The sequence below is a fragment of the Lygodium microphyllum genome, chromosome 22, assembly GCF_053477565.2.
Source record: "Lygodium microphyllum isolate KBCC chromosome 22, Lygodium_microphyllum_v1.1.10, whole genome shotgun sequence".
Taxonomy (NCBI): domain Eukaryota; kingdom Viridiplantae; phylum Streptophyta; class Polypodiopsida; order Schizaeales; family Lygodiaceae; genus Lygodium; species Lygodium microphyllum.
Genome location: NC_141156.1, coordinates 79,803,604 through 79,825,960, shown reverse-complemented (window position 1 = coordinate 79,825,960; position 22,357 = coordinate 79,803,604). Strand labels below are relative to the sequence as shown.

The 22,357-nt window shown below is 41.3% G+C and overlaps 1 protein-coding gene across 6 annotated transcripts in view; it reads right to left on the bottom strand.

The window, feature by feature from the left end:
- LOC148017328 (uncharacterized) overlaps nt 1–22,357 on the bottom strand; it is a 111,005-nt gene that overhangs the window by 49,009 nt on the left and 39,639 nt on the right. For all 6 annotated transcript variants that reach the window (XM_087663446.1, XM_087663450.1, XM_087663447.1 and 3 more), the window contains exon 3: nt 16,496–16,620. In XM_087663446.1, the coding sequence (XP_087519572.1) occupies nt 16,496–16,620 (125 nt within the window). The remainder of the gene's footprint in view (nt 1–16,495; nt 16,621–22,357) is intronic.

Below are 22,357 nucleotides of genomic sequence, written 5' to 3'. Positions count from 1 at the left end.
ACGTCCCGTCCCTTGTCACAGAGGAGATGGGACACTCCCTCCTAGCCCCCTTCACAGAGAAGGAACTAGAGGAGACTTTCCATGCACAGGACGGGCAAAAATGCCCAGGAGAGGATGGCCTCTCTAAGGCCTTTTTGTACTGCAAGAGAAGCAAAAGTCGGTTGGTTTCCTTACAGACCTGGACTCTAGCACAAAGTGCAGCATTCACTTAGGATTTAGATGGGTGTGCAAAGGGCAGACCGTCTGTTACCTAGGGTTCCAAGTGGGACTCGACATCACTCCAACCCAACAGTTTCTTCCAGTCCTTTACTCTATTTGGAGAAAGCTAACCTACTGGAGTACCGCTCGCCTTTCCCTAGCAAGCCGAGCCTTGGTGGTTAACCAGGTCCTGCCAGCGAAGGCTTGGAGCTTCGCCTTGTCTTGTATAGTGCAGCTTTGCCGCCTACTGCGGAACTTCCTCTAGGCCGGGTCAGACGACTCCAGGGATTCTCGGGCCAAGGTGGCATAGGCGACCATCATCCGACATCGGTCAGAGAGAGGGCTTGGGATCATAGATCCAAAGTATCAGAGTATGGCTCTCTTAGACAAGCTAGTAGTTTGTGGCGTCACACCAGGAGGGCAAACTTGGAAGGTCCTATTGCAGGAGGGTCTCCAAGAGTGTAGATCGAGGCTTGGAGGTGATTGGATGCCGTCCCTGAGATGGATCTTCAAGACAACCTAGATCACCCCCCCCCCAAATCCCCCTTCCTACGCAGTCTGCTTCGAGTGTTGCATGGCCTCCGTAAGGCCCTAATTCAGAGCCCTCCAGGCTGTCAGGAGGAGATAGACCGCTAGTTGGTGATCTGAAACCCCCGTGTCAGAGATCGGAAGGGGGTACAGATTGGCGAGCGCCCCCACATCCAGTGGGCTGGGTGGAAGGCCGGCCCGTCTCGTACCATCAGGACATGGCGGGAGGTGTACAGGATGATGAACGAGGAGACGTTGCAGCGGGCATCAGGTTGCCAGAGAGAAGTTGAGTTGAGGAGAAGAGAGATAGACGCAGCAATACCACTGGTGTGGCTTTCCCCCCCCCCCTGAGACGAGAGCCTGTAGACCTCGGGGAGATATGGGCCCTCAGGTGTTCACCAACAGGTATCCCCCTACATGTGGCAGGTAGAGTGGAAGATGCCCCACATGGGACTTTCTTCACCGTATAGGAGGAGGGCCGTCTGGCCCTTGACAAAGGGCAGCAAGATGAGGGGATAGTTATCCTTCCATGGAGGAGGATTCGGGTGGTTAGCCTTCAGGGGAAGATATGACTGTTGAACCCTTATGTCTTCTAGGAGGAGCTCAAGGAGTGGCGCCTCTAGATTTGGAAGGGCATGCTACTTGATGAGCTGAAGTGGGATCCGTAACAGTGCCTATGGCTGACCACTACAGTCGCCAAGAAGCCACCGAGGTTCTTGGAGTAGTACACAGCCAGGATTGGCAGACATGTACCGATGCAAGAGGACATGGATTGGACGTCGTCGCGCAGCATGCACTACGCGGAGCAGAGCATCACGGAGGCTTTCCGACGGACCTTCTGGCGCCACCTATGGGATAGTTGGAGGCCAAGGAGGGTATTGTATTTCCTATGGCTGGTGGCACATGGAGGCCTAGCTGAAGTGGGATCCGTGAGAGTGCCTATGGCCCACCACTACGCTCGCCAAGAAGCCACCGAGATTCTTGGAGTAGTACACAACCAAGATTGGCAAGCATGTACCGATGCAAGAGGACATGGATTGTACGGCGTCGCGCAGCATGCACTGGGCGGAGCACAGCATCACGGAGGCTTTCCGACGAACCTTCTGGCGCCGCCTATGGGATAGCTGGAGGCCAAGGAGGGTAGCGTATTTCCTATGGCTAGTGGCACATGGAGACCTAGCGGTGGGGAGTTGGTTAGCCCAAATGTAGCAGGGAGATTGTAAACGCTGCACACAACAACCTCTGGAGTCCCCAAAGCACTGCCTTTGATCGTGTGAGGCGGCGTAGCTCTTATGGAGAGGAGTATGCCGCATCCTCCGCCGTATAGCACCCAACCTTAGATATACCTTACGGGAAACTTTCTGCTGGCAGGCAATCAGCCAGGGCCGTCACCTTTTGTACGAGGCTGGGATGCAGGACACGATATTCATTATTGAGGCAAGGTCGTGCACTGTGATCAGTTTGGGGGCTCTACCCATCTGCCAGATACTGGAGCCCACAGTAGACCACTCTGAGGTATGGGAGATCATAGGGAGTCTTACTAGATGGCATATCTGGAAGGCGCGGTGTCAGGAGGTTTTGGCGGGGAGAGACTTTCAGTACAAGCGACTTTAGCAAAGCTCTGGACCTCCATCATCCACTTTCTCAGTGGCCGATGGGACCAGGTGCAGGGCGAGTCTCGAGCTCAACAAGAGCTTCATTTTCATTTCATGAGCACCTGGGGCGGCCAAGACCTGTTTTTCATGATGCAAGCAGGCAGCCCCAGATAGCGATACATCCCCCCCACCCCCCTCCATGGCTTCTTACCCCCATCTCCCCTAGACTGTCCTAAGAAGCTTGTATACTTGATATATCTATGACTTTGCATCAGCTCTAGCTAGTTTGTTGAGCATGAGCACTTCCTTGTATTTAGGTTTTTTCTAAAGTAATATAATTAGCCACACTTTATTTGCATATATATATATATATATATATATATATATATATATATATATATATATATATATATATATATATATATATATATATATACAGATATGTTCTATTTCCCAAGCACATCTTTGGGTTCTCTTCTTTTGAAGTATTCTTTTGTTTTCTTTCTCTTCCGTCTTGTGTGCAGTAATTTATTTCAACACTTGTCTATATTTCCATTGCTGCACCACTTCTGACACCAAGTCCATCAATGTAGTCTAATATCTCATCAATATAAAGGCCAAATATAGTAGGTGAAAGTGCGCATCCCTATTTCACTTCAATTGCACTGGAGATCTCTTCTAAAATCCCTCCTCGTGCTTGTACCCATCCTATAACAAATGCATACAATGCTAGTATCCCCCCATCTCATCTCCATTGAAACCTCCAACTCCTACAATCTCTACATGAGCCTAGCACATGGTACTATGTCAAAGGCCTTACACAAATCCATAAAGCAGCAATATACTCACCTTCCCTGGCCCTGCTCTCCTTGATGATGACTCGAAGCGTGAGAATATGATCAAGAGCGGAGTAGCCCCTCCTATACTCTACTTGTCCACATATACGATATTGGTACTTCTCTACCCATTTGTTTAGTTCATGCTCTAGTATCAATCCATAAAGCTTGGCTAGCACGTGACGAACCATGACCACCGTCTTATAATTCATAGAAACCATAGGGTCTCTAGCTTTCAGAATTAGTACTAAAGTATTAGCTAACCAACTAGCAAGGAAGCCTTCACACAAGGCCGTATTCAATAGGTGGGCTAGAAGGGGTGGGAGGATATCTCTGGCATGTGATAGGTACTCTATTACTAGTCCATCGTGGTCCTAGGCCCGGCCATTCTAGAGTCTATCAATGGCATCGCAAACCCTCACTATGCTGAAAAGGATCGATGACATGGGTCTATCCTCTCGTGATTCGGGCAACGAGAGCTGCCCATATACCTAATATAGTAAGGTAGCATATATGTGTTATGTGTCCCCAGATGTGATGGGTCTATGGGCTCAAGGCTCCTAGAATGCCTTCCACACCTCATTGCTATCCTGTCCCAAGAATTGTAGGTAAAACTCCTACTCCAATCTGGATAGAAATACACTCTTCTTCCACTGCACTAGCAAACAAAAGGTCAAGCATGTCTAGTTGTGTGTTTAAGTCCCTCGTACTTCACCTTGTTGGAGACGAAGATGGGTTTCCTTGCACTCCTCGCCATACTAGCTATTATGTGGAACATTCTTACTTGGAGTGGCGGAATGGACATGGGTAGGAAAAATATATGGTACTTGAGGTGTGAAGTGCTCCAACAAGTTGTGTTGTAAAACCCACCAAGGATATGTGGGGATCCATCTCCTGCAAGCTCCAATGGAGATGATCCAAGTAAGCACTCGTTGTCAATCTGGTGAAGTGATATCTAGGGGATCTCGGGTGACTGCTCACTAAAGGGATCACATCATGGCTGCAAGTGATGGTGAACTATACGTAGGTGTGGTTGGTTGCCACTACTAGAGGATGAGGGAACACTCTAAAGGACTATATAGGTCGTCTGGAGGGACTCCTCCTGTACGTGTAGATGCATGCTATAAGCGCGGGGAAGAACGTGAGAACAACAATACTTGGAACTTAACCAACTTGATCAATTATCACCATGAAAATTAGGAGAGAGAGAGAGAGAGAGAGAGAGAGAGAGGAGTTGATACCACGTTAAGAGGGAAATTGGCCCCTCCCCCTTTACAAGAATTTATTGAAATAAAACCACAGGAACCAAGTGCCTAAACCATATACAAAATGATTGATTTGTTGAAATTCTGAAAATTAGAATTTTTAACTCCTAATTTCTACAAACTGGGATAGCAAGCTGATTTTTTTTTAAAGTGCTTGCATTAGATCAAACTAAGTAGAAAGTGCTTCTTGGATGAGAGATAGATAGGAGAATACAAAGCATATGGCTGAAATTTCAACATGAGAGCTTATTTCAAATGAAAATAGAGATCTTGATTATATAGGTGTGGAGCTTGGGTGTTCAAAAGTGAAAAGTAGAGGCTATGAAAGACAAGTGTTTACTAAAAATGACAAGTGTAGGGACGCTTGTCTCTTCAAAATGGCACGTGTCTCTAGATGTCACATGCCACTTTTTTAGAGAAAAAAGCTTCAAAACCTTCTATTTTAAAAATATCTCAAATGATTAAGAATTTGAGATAGTTACTAAAGACAAAATTCTTCCTTGTAAACTTCCCAAGCCTTTGATGCGAATACAATTTTCATTTGGCCTACTTCCAAAAATAGTTACCTTCTAAATTTTAAGAGTCATCAAATTTGGCTTCTAGAGAGCTTCATTGTATAGGTTCATTCTTTCTTGAATCATGAGCATCTGATTTTACTTTCTGAAACCACTCATTATATGGGCTTCTAGTCAATGTAACTATTTGAGTTTAAAAGTCTTAGTCATCTGAGCTTTTTGATCAATCTGACTATCCGACTAAACTTTTAATTACTCTTAGACATCTCGTCAATGATGACCCAAGTATAATTATAGGGCCTTCTGGCCATTGGCCACCCTTAAATAGAAATATGAACATTTAATCATATTTTAAAACACTTAAAAAATACAAATCACCTTTCAAAATACATGAGCATCAAATTAATTTGAAACCATTGAGCCAACATGTCTTGGTAACACTTGAATTATATGGGCTTTTAGTTAATGTTACTATGTGAGTATAAAAGTCTTAGTCATCTGAGCTTTCTGGTCAATCTACCTGCCTGACTAAACTTTTAATTTCTCTTGGGCATCTCATCAATTGCAACCCGAGTATAATTATAGGGTGCTCTGGCCATTGGTCACCCTTAAATAGAAACATAATCATTTAATCATATTTACACTTAAATAATACAAATCACCTTTAAAGTACATAAGCGTCAAATTAACTTGAAATCATTGAGTCAATGGGCTGGCAACAATTAGCAGGCTGACATGGGGGGTGGCGAGAGAGTCACACCAACACCAGACTAGACTAGTGTGGACCTTACAGTCAAGCCACAAAACTAGATCAGCATGGATAGATAGTCGTCTAGGTTGAGTTGACTTGGGGTAGTAGACCAGTGTGGACATACACGCGCGCGCGCACACACACACACACAAACTTGCGAGAACATGCCTCAATATCAAGGTATCACTTGCTTTAGCACTAGCATAAAGTACCTTTTGGACTACATATTAAGGCAGATGAAGAAAGAAAAAGATACTTGCATATTTACTACATTGAGCCATGTTGCAGAGGTTTTGTATTTCTGTTTGCATTTAACATGGACTAGTTTGATCACTCTTGTAAATGCTCTTAGAATGTACACAATAATTTTACCAAACAAAAAGCATTCTAGTCATCTACTTACCTTTATTCCAACCTCACTAAAAGTCATGTCACCCACTCTCACTTAATTACATTGTTATGGGTACACGTTTCTTTGTTTTTTCATGTTGCCACTTGGCTAGCTAAAGAGAATATAATGCTTAGACTGAGTTGTACAGAAATTAAGGATACAAGCATTTCTCAACATTTAGAATCTTCTAGCAACACAAGTACAAGTGTCATGTGATGAATAAAAGATAGACAGTAGAGATTCTAAATGATATGCACATGACCCATGTACATACATGTGAAATTATCACAACACAACATAAAGAAAACTTGTATCCTTTTTAATATATTTGCTGCATAGTCAATCGATTAGTAAATTTGGTTCCTTTGTAATTACTAGATATCTAGAAAGTGCATTAGAGCCGGCTACCAATGATGAGTGGTCACAAGTCATAGTGGACCTACTTGGAAAGAGCTTTCATATGACACCCATATTGGAAGGGTCCCTAAATTTTAGGAGCATCGGATTGGCCTAGAAATTCTAGTCCTAAAGAATAGGGATAGCGTTCTAAAAATAGAGGTTTTGTGTTTTAGCACTACTTACTGAATTTGATTATTTCTATTCATGATAGTTTTCAGCCCAAAAAGCAAAGCCATAAAGAAGACACCAAGTGTCAGAACACTTCTCACAATGAGTGGTTCCATTCCTACCGAGCTATCTCTAGTTCAATTCACTTGGGTGATGACAGGTCATTTGCTATTGTTGGCATTGGGGATGTACGACTGTAGTTCTCTAGTGGCAGTACTTTTCTGTTACAAGATGTACGTCATGTACCTATGCTTACACGCAGTCTTATGTCTGCAGGGTAGCTTGATGATGCTGGGTTTCATGTATCATTTGGGAATTTTACCTGGAAGATCACACGTGGAAAACTTGTGCTTGCTCGAGGTGCCAAGGTTGGCAGCCTCTATCCTCTTGTAGTTGATGGGTCCTCTATTAACCATGTTTTGTCAGCCAGTTCCATCCCACATGTGTCTGTCCATCACTTGTCACACCTCACAACATGTGGCTAGATACTTGTCATGTGCTACTCCATTTTTCTTTTTATATTAACTTTCCCCTTTCTTCTATAAAAAGAGCTTGTTTCCCATTATTCCACATCAATTTTGTTGGTTGTAAACCCATGTATAACAGCAATTCAAGATAGCCCAAAATTGGCCCCAAACCTCTCCATCATTATTCCTACACTCCATCATTCTCTAGTGAGAACTACGACTCAATCTCAACTTGATTGTAGCTAAGCTACTCCCCAAGGGACTTGGGATTGAGTAAAAATACATTCCTTCGTAGCTATGATCTTCTAGATAATTGTTCATTCTTTCTGTTTTCTCAACTTGTTAAATCTCGAAAATAAGCAAATACTATAGTTCGCCAATCAAATCCATCCATTTTAATTTAATTGTTACCAATGAATTCAAAGCCCACCCACAAGGTGTTTACAAGAATGATGGTGAGCCAAAAGAACACACTTGCATGTAGGTGCAGTGTGTTTGGGTGGTGGCCTTAATTGTGTGCTTAAGCACACACACATGACGCAAGCTTGTTATACGCCTATACCACACAACTCCAATCAAAATGCACAAGATTGAGAGTCTTCATTCATGCAAAAAAAGAGAGGCCTCCCTACCAATACCTCCCTAGAGAAGCCCAATCTAAAGCCCTTCAATGAGTAATGTACACATTGTTAATACTTTAACACCCCTTCTTGATGCTCAATAGAGAAGAAAATGATTCAAAGAACCATCAATGTGCATAATGTATGAATATCTCAATAATTTAATAGTCCCTCTTCATCTCCAATAAAGTAAGAGCAGACGATGATACAAAGGCTCATGTATAAACTTGATCAATAATTGAATGCACATAAACGCACAAGGAAGACTTCAAAGTTCAGAATGAGCTCACTAAGAGAGCAAAGAGGGTTTCTTATGTATAAATGCACAAGCAGACTTGAGAATGAGCTCAGTAAGAGAGCCAAGAGGGTTGCTTACAGATGCCATATCGGATAATTTCTAGAGAAAATTAATGAGTACCATATTTCTAGAAACCCCTCGATGCTCCATAAAATGAAGAGCAAATAATATGCACAAATGAAAGTCATCAAACTTCTCAAAATAGAATCAAGGACACAATGCTAATCAAAACACAAGCATCCAACTACCCAAAGAGTAAAACGCGAGTGAAACCAGCCTTCATTCTTGACAATGGTGATAAATAACCTGATTAAGCACTAATTACAAGAAGCAATAAAATACACGAATCTGGAAATACGCACTTTACCACTTAATTTTGGATAGTGAACACCTTGTTGGCCCTAAAATTGATGCCCCTTGCTGTATTTCTTTGACTTATATAGCTAAAAGTTGAAGTACACAAAGATTCAGCCTAATCTCCTTTCATCTTCAATGCATCTTGCTGTCCATAGCAACCAGCAAGTCTTCAAATGAGCTTGCCCCTTGGTTTGCTTGGGTATTGCCCTTCAATTTGCTCCTTGGAAGACAAATTCTGCCCCCAACTTAATATTGGCTAGCTGACATCTTGAAATTCCCTGAAATCCCCAAATTTCAACTGCTAAATTTTAAGTACTAGGCCTTGAATTCTGAGCACTCTTCCTAGGGTGGCTGCAAAACCCTAATTTTTGCTAAAAATTAGAATTAGCAACATAAATTCTTCAATTCCACCCTCCTAGCACTGAATTTGGTTGAGATCTCTTGAGGAAAGCTATGGATTGGCTGAAACAATAGAGAGAGAGAAATTTCAAAGTTTCATCACAAAATTGGCTGCGAATGGCTAGTTGACTGCAGCCCATCATCAACAAGAACCCAATGCAATCCCTTGCCCTTGTGGGCCCCAAAATGGCTGGCATCTGCCTATAGATAGCCTACAAGGGCTGTCACCTAACTCCAATGGCCTCCTAATCAGCTCAAGGCCGCTCTTTCACGATCTCCAATGGCTGGGCTGATCACCAGTGGCTGGAAAAATACAGCAACAGCTCTCTCTCCTCCTCTCCTAACTTCCACAATGCTGAAATGAAGTTCCACCAGCCTCTAACAGCCCTTTGCCCTCTTGCATGGAAAGGTTTTGCCATGTGGCACCCTTCTAATTGAATTTTTCAGCAATTTTTCAACCCAATTAAATTAAATTTTCAGAATACTAATTCTGAAAATTAATTCAATTATTATTTTTTTCTCAAAAAAATAATTACCAAGCGCATGGAGCTTTCTTATATTATACAAAGCCTTCTTGAGACGACAAACTTTGTGTTTGGAGTCTCTAGCCTCAAATCCTAGAGGTTAAGAAATATAAACCTCTTTAGTGAGATAGCTTAGTAACATGCGGTGGCCATTTTCTAACATCTCCTCCCAGTCTCATCTTGTCCCTCTACCATCTCACTCATGTCCGGATGTCCCCATGTTAGAGCCCCCTCTCATTGTAACAAGGAATGCAAATTCCTATCCCCATTCCCGTTCTCGTCCCAATCCCCCAATACATGTCCAATGTTACTATGTGAGATAGCCATGGAGAAATAAAATCTTGATGTACAATTAATGTACCTCCCAATGAGAATGGGCAGCAGGGGCAATAATACTTCTCATGTAGTATTGCAAGAGGTAAGGGCAAAGGTCTCCTCAAAGTCAATTCCTTGTTGCTAGACATAGCCTTTGGCAACTTTGTACCTGACGATGGAACCATCTAACTTTCTTATAATTTTGAAAACCCATTTGGTATCTACTACGCACTTGCTTGGAGGCAAGTTGGATAGCTCCTAAGTGTCATTTGGATAGGTAAAATCATGTTCTACCTACATTGTCACCGTCTATTGATCGTCTGAAAAAAGCATCCTAATAGCATAAGGATTCTTTCTTGCATGCCATAAGCACCAATGCACATGAACATATGCCAATAAACCAAATGTCCTCGTACGAGAGATAGAGGGCTTGGAGCCAATCCATGCCTCATAAGGAGTAACGATGCATAAAGCTCTTGTGGAAAACTTATTCAAAAAATAAGTGGCACAAAGAATAGCATTGAGCCAAAAAGAATTGGGCAAAGTCTCTTTGACATGTATCGAGACATCTCCATTAGTGATCCATTCTTTGTTCCACTACTCCATTTTGTTGAGGGAAGTAAGCATGGATATTTGTCTTTAAAAGCCCCTAAAGAGCTTTTAGTAGATAGTCTACAATCCTAACATCTTGATGTCCACCCACATGTCACAAAGTTGAACACCTTAAATTTAAATGACCCCTCCAATATGGGTATCAAATCACATCTCTTCCAAAGTACAATAGAAAAATGGAATCAAAATCCCAATTTGAGACTTGTAAAAGACATACACAAACTAAAAACTTTGGACAAACTTCCTTGGGCAAATTTCTCTCCTAGTATAAAGCAATGATACTTTTTGAGTATATGTATAACCCTGATAAGCTTGAGTCCCAACCACATGCCTAATCAAGTCATATATGTACCACATGTCTAATCAAGTCATATATGTGACCGCTATAACCTATGATAATACATATTACCCACTAGCCATCTTCTAATTTCAAAGAAAAGCAAGTTGAGTTAAATGTTGGGTATTTCACTCACATCTCACTTACGCCTACGCTCACATAGGAGTGTCGGTGTTCAGTAGGACACAAGGGCACTTTTTACTCTCGGTAGGAGAGATTTCCTCCCCCGAGACTTATGGTATCTTCGTCCGCTTGCCCGATATCCCACCAGCTGCTGCACACTCCGTCCGTCAGTCATGCCACCTGACACCTGCTTGAGACGGCCGCCTAACAAACTGCCTCGCCACATCAGTCATCGCAGACAGCCCGTCTAAAGCGCCAGTCGATCCACCTGACACCTACAGCCAGTCAACCCGTAATTTTTCAGGTTTTTTTTTTAATTTTAATTCCATCATAAATTTCTAAAAGCAAGGGGTTCCTACCCAACAGGCACAGCATTCAGAAACATGTCTGGGACACTTTGGATGCAAATTTCTTGGACACATTCATCAAAAAATTTGGGGCTTTCATGTTTTCTAAAGACATTGGCATATGCACTGCAGTTACAGTCACAAAAAGACTGTTTTGAACAAATTTAAGACAGGAAATTTTGGGGATTTTGCTGGTACAATGTTGCTGAACACTAACTGCACATTGAATTGCGTGCATTAAAGACAGTTTTAATAGAGTGCACCTCTATATACTAATTGCAGAAAGTTATTTCCTGCAATTTCTGAAAATTTTCAGATTTCCAGTGTGGTCCTGCTTCAACATTGCTCTTTTGTTTTTTCTTGGTAATTGATAATCATGGCAAATTAGGGAGAAGATGTCTTCACCTATGTATCCAAAGAGGACAGATTGGATGGAAATAACTATCCACTTTGGTCCTTCATGATGAAGAATGTACTTGTGGCCAAAAATCTTTGGGATTATGTCAGTGGAGAAGAAGCTCAACCTGGAGTTGTGGCTCCAGCTACTCTTTCTCCAAGAGGACGTGCACAGCGGGCACCTCAGCCTACTCCACTTCAGCCATTTCCCCAAAGAATAGCAGCTCAAAAAGCATGGGATACACGGGATGCACAAGCTTTGTCGCTGATTGCATTGGCAATTCAGCGATTAATCATCCCCCACATTCGTTCAACAGCTTCTTCACGAGAAGCTTGGCTAACTTTGGAGCAGATGTTTGCAGGCAAGAATGAGACTCACATCTCTTTCTTAAAGAAAGAGCTAGAAACATTGAAAATGGATGAAGGTGATTCTATTTAGGATCACTTGAACAAAATTCAAGACTTGCGAGAGCAACTCATGAATGTTGATGAGTACTATTCGGATGCATAGATGATATCTACCACTTTAAACTCATTACCTCCTTCATACTTGGCTTTTCATACGGCCTTAAAACTCACCATGAGGATTGCCGCACAGCCAATCACTTTTCTTCAGTTAGTCAATTTGCTTCTAGAGGAGGAGCAAACAAGAAGAAATAGTGGTGTGGATGCTATAGCCTCTGAGCAGGCTTTTATGGCTAGACAGAAGGGCAAAGGTAGCCAAGTAAAGAATGCTCCGCAGAGTTCTGGGACTTCTGGCACATCACACGCAGATAAAAAACAAGCGGGCACGCAAGTCAAAAAGGGCAAATGCCATTATTGCAAGAAGCCATGCCACTACATCATTGAGTGCAGAAAGCACGTTGCCAAGGAAAAGGAGTCAAGAATGTCAATCAGCGTATTTGACATCCACTCTAACTCTTGCTATTATACAAGTAGAGTTATGGCATGCTAGAATGGAGCATGTGAACTTTGGCAGCTTGAAGCTCTTGCAGCGTACGCAGATGCTAGATGGATTACCTCTACTAGAGAGACCTCCTGAGCACTTGTGCAAAGGATGTATTTTAGGGAAAATGCATCGTTTTTCGTTTCCCCATGATGTTGCTTTTAGAGCAACAACCAAATCGCAGTTAGTGCATTGAGATGTATGTGGGCCTGTGCAGACAAAGTCATTGGGAGGATGTTACTATTTTGCGACTTTTATTGATGACTTTACTTGATTTTGTTGGGTCTACTCTTTGGTCAAAAAGTCAAAAGTGTATGATGCATTCTTAGCTTTTATTGCACTTGTTGAAAACTAGTCTAGTTGTAAAATTAAGACTCTCCGTTTAGATTGAGGGGGGGAATACATGTCCTCTATGCCGAATTTCTTTTTAAAGCAGAAGGGCATTGTCCATCAGTACACTACTACTTATACTCCACAGCAGAATGGGGTTGCAGAGAGGAAGAATCGGTCAATCATGGAGATGGCCAGATGTATACTAAAGGCAAAGAGCTTGCCTCACAGTTTTTGGATGGAAGCAATCATGTGTGCTTGCCATGTTTTAAACAGATGCCCCACCGAAGCTTTGAAGAAAATTACACCTTTTGAGGCTTGGAATAGCCAAAAACCTTCTCTTGGACTCTTTCGTACCTTTGGGTGCCTTGCATATGCACATATTCCAAAGGTACTCAGAAAAAAGTTTGATAACAAGGCTGTTAAATGCATTCTTGTGGGATATAGCAGTGACAGCAAAGGCTACAGACTCTATGATCCTGTTTCTAAAAAGTTGTTTGTCAGTAGGGATGTACTATTTGATGAAAAATCAGAATTGTCCTTGGCTGGTTTAGACACATATCAGGCTGCCCGTGATGTATTTGAAGGGCTGCTGCCCATTACATTTGGTGATTCAGCTAGAGTTTCAGTAAAGTGAACTCAATGTTCAGCCAGCTGCTTCTTTGGAAAATGCAAAAAATCAACCATTGGCTGATCTGACAGCAAAGTGATGAAACTAAAATTCAACAAGAGCTTATGCACAGTCAGGAGGCAAAACAAATGCCTAGATGGTATTTACAGACTATGAAAGATAGTCATCTGGATGCACCCATGGCTGGTCGTTCTAGAAGGCAAGCTCGTATGCATGATACTGCACATACCATGGAGTTCGTTATGGCAGCAAGCACCCTTGATGATGAGGAGCCTAAATGTTTTGAGGATACACAACAAAGTGTGCATTGGATGGCAGCAATGAAAGCTGAATTGGATTCTATCACTAAGAATCAAGCATGGGATTTGGTGTCTTTGCCATTTGGGAAGAAAGCCATTGGAACAAAATGGATCTACAAGCTGAAACAGAATGCAGATGGATCCATTGACAAATACAAGGCAAGGCTTGTAGCCAAAGGCTATACACAGAAGAAAGGCATTGACTATGAGGAGACATTTGCTCCTACTTCCCGCATGACGACCACCAAGTCTATGGTTGCTTTGGCTGCTCATTATGGATGGATTGTGCATCAGTTGGATATTAAAACTGCATTTGTACATGGGGAACTTCATGAGAAAGTATATGTACAACAGCCCATTGGTTTTGCAATTAAGGGCTCTGAACACTTGGTTTGCAAGCTGAAAAAACCTTTATATGGCTTGAAACAAGCTCCTAGAGCTCGGTATGCAAAGATAGATGCTTTTTTGCTTAGCCAAGGGTTCATAAACAGCTCATCTGAGTCTACACTTTACGTATGTAAAGAGGGGGGATCCATACTAATCATTTGTCTATATGTTGATGATCTCTTGCTTACAGGGACACATACTGGTCAGATTTCAGCATTTAAACAAAATTTGCAGCAAACTTTTGACATGTCAGACTTGGGGTCTTTGAATTATTACTTGGGCAATTCAGTTCATACATGATGCTAGAGGTATTGGGTTGTCACAGTCAAGATACACTGGTAAACTTCTCGAGAGATTTGGCTTACAAGATTGCAAGCCAGTCTATACACCGGACTTAAGCTATCATTACATGATGACAGTGATTTGTTTGATATACACACATATGCTCCAGCACTTGGATGTCTTATTTACTTATGCAACACTTGGCCAGACATATAGTTTGCAGTTTCAACCCTGAGCAGATATATGCATTAGCCACGCATGTCACATTGGCAAGCTATTAAGCGTGTCTTTCATTACTTGCACGGTACTAGATCTCTTGGATTGCTTTACGCCAAGGGGGGACCACTGCAGTTACATGCTTACAATGATTCTGATTGGGCTAGTGATTATGATCACTCTTCACTCCAGGGGGGTTTGTTGGGTATTTCACTCACGCCTCACTTACGCCTATGCTCACATAGGAGTGTAGGTAATCAGTAGGACACTGGGGCACTTTTTACTCTCGGTAGGAGAGGTTTTTCCCCCCAAACATATGGTATTACTTCGTATGTGCTTATGACACACACTTACAGGCACTTACCGTATTCGGGTGTGAACACCCCCTTCAACCCTATGGTTTAAGGGTTGTACCCTGTACTTTTAGTTTACACTCTTTTATTCTATTGCATTGGGTGTCATGCTTCACTCTCACACTGTCAACTGGTTTTTTGTGCTAAGCTTTGATCCTGTCCTCTCTCACATTAAATAACTGAAGGATAGCTTTTACCAAGTAGTTCGTGATTATATCTTAGGCTTTTGTTTGAGCAGCCAACTAACCCCCTACAAAGCTTATGTCAAAACAATACTAATACTATGTCTCTCGCAAGCACCTCCTCTCCAATATCTTCCATATTTCTCGTTTGTAAGAAACCTTTAAAAGTGAGGTCCAAACTCTGCTTTAGTACTACCCACAATCAATTGTATCCCCGTTCTATGAGCAATTGTCTTTGGATCTAGGTCAACACCCTCATTTCCATATCTTCAAGGCACTTTTAAGGCATAAATTGCACATACAAGCCTCATCCTCTCTCTCCCAATGATCTTACCCACAAAATCACAAGCATCAGTTTAGTGCACTGCCCCAAGGACTCGTGTCTCCAACCTCACCATCCCACTAATACACTCCAACCATTTTCGACGATGCATAAAACAAATGCATCACGCCACATAGCAATTGTAGTAAAGTATTTACATCAAAGAAGCAACAAAAGATTTTCTCAAAAGTGACTCTAATTTTCTCATCAGTCATGACACTGAGTCTTCAGCTAGCCCACTTTTACAAAGCACTTCAAACCACATATACTACCTTGCACTTCAAAGTTATCCTATCGCCTTAAGCGTGTGCACCTTCTAGATTGTTCCATCTAATGGATGTATATACAAACACACCCACAAAAAAAATTGGTACAGGAACATAAAGAGATTTCTGGAAGAGACCCATAATCATTCAATTAGTGTGTACAATTTGTTTAAAGTCTTTATGAGCAGTCACTCTGCTCATAAAGACTTGGGCTTCAAAAGAGAGTCAAGTGCAAAGGAACTTGAACTCAACTTATGTGTTCCATTAGCAGGTCTCCCTTTTAGAAGAGGCTTACGGTCAATGGGTGCCCTGCCAACCAACACATTAAGGGTCAAGTGGGCAGGCAAATCCGTTTTCTCATCATTGCCAACCATGACATCCACCTAAATTGCCCATTACCTCCGCATAAGTCACCAATGACAACCTGTATCATGTTCGTCTTGCCATCATAATCCTCCATCACACTCATTGTAGCGTGTTAAATGTCACAGGCAATTGGGACAATAACCAAGATGTCTAACTAAATTGCAAATATTCAGGCGTGTTGAAGAATGAACAAAAAGACGAACTCCTATACACGGAAAACATAAAAGCCCTGGGAGCCAGCACTTAAAACTCCCTATACACGAAAATGAAAAAGCCCATGGAGCCATCACTTAATATGAAATATGATGGCAGAAACCTTGTGCATGTTTGATTGCTGAATACAACTTTTTGCATTCCAAAATCCAAGCTCCAAAGCCATTTCACAATCATACTCATTTCAACTATTAGAGCAAAGCTAATTACATTCCAAATAAACAAGGCAATATCATGTAAAAGTTGGAACAAGTAAAGCACCAGCATGGGGTTCCAACGAAAGTGTTCCTTGATCGTTGTCTGTCACCAGTATCAAACATGCAAGCAGAAACACCAAAGTCCCCAAGTTTCACAGCACCATTTCCATCAACAAGAATATTCCCTGCCTGAAAAATAACTTATTAGTTCTTTTTCTAAAAATGAAATTATGATCATGCCATCCTATAAACCCCAGTTTTACATGGAACTACAAAATAGAGAAGAGTTTAAGAATCAGCAACAGAAAGAAGACATAACCCAAACATCTACCAAACACTTGAGTCATGGTCTGAAAACGTTTTTGCATTGAGACATTTCTAACCATGTAAGCAAACACCTTTCAGTCGAAGTACAGATACCTTAGATCATAGACTTCATAACCAGTTTGATTATGATGCCTACAAAGATGATTTCTGAGGATTGACAATCTCACAGCACAAGAAGCATACACACTAAACCAAAAATATGCTTTTATACAAGGAACTATCTTGCTTTCACTTTTAGACAAAATTTAGCTTGAATATCATTTCTGCTAGATGAATACCAGGCACCAAGAAAAAAGTGTAAATGTGAGATGTCAAACACAACCACCAAACAGCTTACTAGCAGATAAGCATACAACAGAACAACAGATTTTAGACACATATTACTGTTTTGCTTGAATGCCTGAAATTAAAATTGATGAAAAGGAGACAAAGTAATATTTTTGTTATCCCAAAATTTCGGAACTTTATATCTGATTACTGAGCTTCAAGCGCTTAGGTTCGAAACTCCAGAAGGGTTTGAGCTTTTTCTTTTCTGCTTCACATTCATTTCAAGCATGTTTCTTGGTATATCTAGACTCAGGCACAGGTTCATCAACCTCAGTTTTCCAACTCTGCTTTTTGGTGTTTCAGCAGAGGAAAGCTTAGTCCAATCACAACAAAGAAAAGGTAAAACAAACTTTAGAAACTATGCTTCACTTTGTGTTGGGTGTAAAGTCCCTCCAAGTGTAAAGTCCCTTTAATCTCCGTGTGTATAAACTTGCGGGTGTCAACACACCCTTATTTATACCCTAACATATAAATACATTTCATTCTTTGTGTACCATCACTCAACTGGTACACTCATCTTGGGATTCTCTCACTCTCACTCTCAGCACTACTCGTGCTCCATTTCTGTCTCGCACTTCATTGCGCACTCATCATGATAAACTAGTATCAGAGCTGTGGCAAGAGTGTGCGCACTTCCCAAGGACACTGTGAGTCAATTCTGCATGAGTAAAGGAGGGATCAGACTGTTCGCCTTTCAGTCAGTCATTCGGCAGCAGGCCAGCTGTCGTTTTGACCAAACTGGTCAGGCGTAGGCAGTCAGCAGCTGTCATAACTCAACAGGCACACACAGAGACCAGCTGTGATGGCAGGTGATAGGTTGGGCAGCTACGACGGCAGGTGACAGGTCGGGCAGCTGCGCAGCAACAGGTCAAACAACAGCTCAAGCTTGATGCGGCAGGTCAGTGGGGGACAGCACAGATCTGATGTGGCGCAACAGGCCAGCAGGCATGAGGCAAGTCAACGGGTGCCACGCTTCATCAGCTTCTTTTTCATCATTTTTTTTACATTATTTCCTGAAGACTATTCCCTTTCTCATTAACAGGGATTCACACGCATAAACACAACTCCCAGATTTGTGCATATTTATGCCCATTGGACCCAAAAATCACAGAAATTGTGTACATTGGCCTTGAAAATTTTGGGGTTTTTAAGTATCAATGAAATTTTGCTCAGCTGAGCTAAATTTACTAACATTAGTGCACTTTTTGGACCCGAGAAATTTGGGGCTTTTGCAAAATTTTGCAGAATTTTGCAAAATTTACTTGTTTTATGCTCTCAAGAACACATTTTAATGCAATTGGGCCAAATTGGTCAATGAAATTTTGGCGTTTTTCTGAATTTTGTGAATTTTGCCAAAACTGATGTGTGAAATGCACATTGGGGACATTGTTGAAGCAATCTTGGTGCTGTAGGCAGTGAAATTCGAGCTCATTATCTCCCACTTGTGAGATTATGAAGAAATCGCAGAGAATTCTGGTGTTTCTGTGCATCAAAAGTGCTTTTGGGCACATATGTATGCAGTATACATGTTTGGCAGCTCCCATAGAGTTGATATATTGCTGAATATTCATGGTGCAGCAGTCTTAGTGATCATTTGCAGATGTGCGATTGTTGCAAATGTATTTTTGGTGATATGTTGAAGTGGGAGTCACTTTGTAGTGGTGTATGCATGGATTTAATACTTAAATCTCAGTTATATTGTTGAAAGCCATTCCTTCTACTACTGTACATGAACTTGGATCAAATCTTGCTCTTATCTCCTGAAATTTTGGGCTGAAATTAGCTGAATATTCAGCCTAATATTTACTATCATAAAATACACCATTGGATACTTGGCACTTTGCTGAATAATGGCCACTAATGCTTCTAGCAACAGTGACACAAAATCACTTCTTGAAATCAAGAGGCTTGACGGCACTGGCTTTGACTTGAGGAAGGACAGGATACAAGGCATTTTGTTTCTCAAGGACTATGATGATGCTCTCTTGGAAATCAAGCCTGCAGCTATGACAAATGAGGATTGGGCTAGACTCAACAAGAAGGCCATTGCATACACTAAAATGGTTGTATCTAATGATATACTTACAAACATTAAGCGTCTTGATACGGTTTATACCATACGGAAAAAGTTAATGAACACTTATGAAAATACAACTCCAATAAATCAAGTGCATATACGCAAGCTTGTAAGCATGGAGTTGGATGAGTCTAAGCTAGCATCAGAGCATTTGAGTGCTTTCGCAGGGATTTTGAGTCAATTGCAAGACTCTAGGTTGCAACCCTTCAATGATAAATTGAAGGCTATTTTCTTGTTGATGATTTTGCCTGATAGCTAGGAGTCTTTGGTTGTTTCACTAAGCAACAACCCTACTTTAACCTTTGATGGTGTTAGGAACTCTATTCTCAATGAGAAGATCAGAAGAAAGTCCAATGAGAAAGCAGTGGTTCAGCCTATCATCTTAGAGGCAGGTCAAAAAAGAGGGGTAATGCAAGAAATAAAGGCAAAAGAAGGAGGAAAAGCAAGGGCAAACAACAGGATGTTACTTGATATAAATGTGGGTATAAAGGGCATAAAAAGCCCGATTGTCGGTACTACAAGAAAGAGCAAGAAAGAAAGAAATATCAAGGAAAGAAAAAGAAAGATAATGACAGCTCTCCCTCAAAAGAAGTTGCAAAGGCAAATGTTACATCTAGTGTGGTCATTGAAGAGCTCTCTGACACTTGAGAGATACTTGTTGTAGTCTCATGTAATGATGTAGATGTTATGGCAACAGGAGGTGATATACACATCACCAAAAAGGAGGTGATTGATACCTTACTTTCAGCTCATCATGTCCAATCATGGATAGTGAACAATTGTGCCTCTTTTCATGTTACTCCCTCTTTGGAGTCATTTTTTGAATACACTGCAAGTTGCCTAGGAAAGGTTTACTTGGGCAACAATTATGCATGTGAAATAGAGGGTGTAGATACTATCCACTTGGCCCTTGAAAATGACCAAGAGCTGATTTTGCAAGATGTCAGATATGTACGTGGCATAAAGAAAAGTCTCTTGTCAGTTGGGTAGCTTGATGCAAGAGGATATTTTACCACCTTTGATGGTGGATCTTGAAAGGTCCACTAGGGCTCTATACTGATTGTTAAAGGCAGCAAAAAGAGGACTTTGTATTATTTGCATTGTAAAAGCAAGTTTTTGGCTATGGCTGAAGTTCATTCATTAGATGGAACTTTGGCATAAAAGACTTGACCATATGAGCCGGAAAGGCCTTTTGATTCTCTCCTCTTTCGGGAGATTTGATGTAACAGGCTCTGGTCTCAACTTTTGTAATGATTGCATATATGGAAAACATGTGAAGTCTCCTTATTACTCTTGTGCCGTTAAAAAGTCCAATGCTCTTGACTTAATATACTCTAATGTGTACACTATGCCTATTAATTCACATGGAGATGCACGGTACTTTGTTACTTGCATTGATGATTTTAGTAGAAAGTCGTGGGTATATATGTTAAAGAGCAAAAAGAAAGTGTTGGATGCTTTTAAAAGGTTTCATGCCCTTGTTACTATACAGAGAGGGCTTAAGTTAAAAGCCATAAGAACAGATAATGGGGGAGAGTATGTTTCTAATGAGTTTAAAAAGTTTTATGAGATGCATAGCATTAAGAGGAAGTTAAGAGTCCTACGTCAAATGGTGTAGCTGAAATATATACTTGCACACTTTGTGAGAGAGTCAGATGCATACTATCCACAGCTAATCTCCTGTAACAGTTCTGGGGAGAGGCTCTTAAATCTATAGTTCATGTATGCAATTGCTCTCCCAATAGTGCATTGAAAAATGGCGTTCCTGAAGAGGTTTAGTCTAGCAAACTTGCTTCATATGACCATTTGCATATCTTTGGTTGTGATACCTTTGTGCATGTTCTTATAAATTAAAGGACTAAACTAGATATGAATTCTATCAAGGGCATCTTCATGGGATATGGAGATGAGGGAGAGAGGGGTTATAGAGTTTGGTTTTCTTCAAGACAGGAAGATAGTACGTAGCCGAGACGTAGTGTTTAATGAGGCAAAGTTGCTGAAAAATGCTACTCATAGTGACCTTGACAACAAGAATATCAAATTTCAGCATGAGCAACCAACCATTCAGTAACCATTAGCTGAAGATTCTGTTCCCTTTTATGCTGAAAATGAGCAGTAACCTATTGTGCTACAGCCAAAAGATAATGAACAACAAATAGATGCACAAGATGGAATAGGACAACAAGAAGAACATGCTGAAAACAGGTTATAGTAGCAGGAAAATGCTGACAATCAACCACCATGTGATGGTGTGCACATACCTAAGGATGTACATCCATTGCCTAACAATACAAATCGTTGGGTAAGAAGGTCTACACGTGTCACAAAGCAGCCACCACAGAGATTTCAGTCATCTTTGGATTGCATTTTATTGACTGATGAAGGTGAGCCTTTAACATTTAGAGAGGCACAGTCATGCGAAAACAAGAAAAAGTGGGAGCTTGCTATGTAGGAAGAGATGAAGTCTCCGTATGCGAATAACACATGGGAGCTTGTATCTTTGCCCAAGGATAGAAAAGCTATTCCTAATAAATGGGTTCACAAGGAGAAATGTATTGATGGGAAGCCCAAGTACAAGGCATGTTTGGTTGCTAAGGGCAATACACAGAAGGAAGGCATAGGCTATTCCTAATAAATGGGTTCACAAGGGGAAATGTATTAATGGGAAGCCCAAGTACAAGGCATGTTTGGTTGCTAAGGGCAATACATAGAAGGAAGGCATAGACTTCCAAGAGGTTTTTTCACCCATGGTGAAGATGGCTATGCTCTATATCTTGTTTGCTCTCATTGCATCCTTGGATTTAGAGTTAGATGGATGTGAAGACTATTTTTCTTCATGGTGACCTGGATGAAGAGCTGTACATGAAACAGCCCGCACGTTTTGCTATTCCAAGGAAAGAGCATTTAGTTTGTAAGGTGAAAAGCAGCTTATATGGGTTGAAACAAGCCCCTAGACAGTGGTATAAAAAGTTTGATACTTTTATGATCAGCCATGGATTTAAACATAGTCATGCAGATCACTACTTATACACTAAAAAGGCTGATGATGGAAGCTTTATTGTGTTGGTCTTATATGTGGATGACATGCTGATTGCAAGAAAGCATAAGAGTACTTTAAATGCTCTTAAAAGGTAGCTGAATTCATCCTTCTCAATGAAAGATTTGGGAGCAACTGAACACATTTTGGGTATGCAC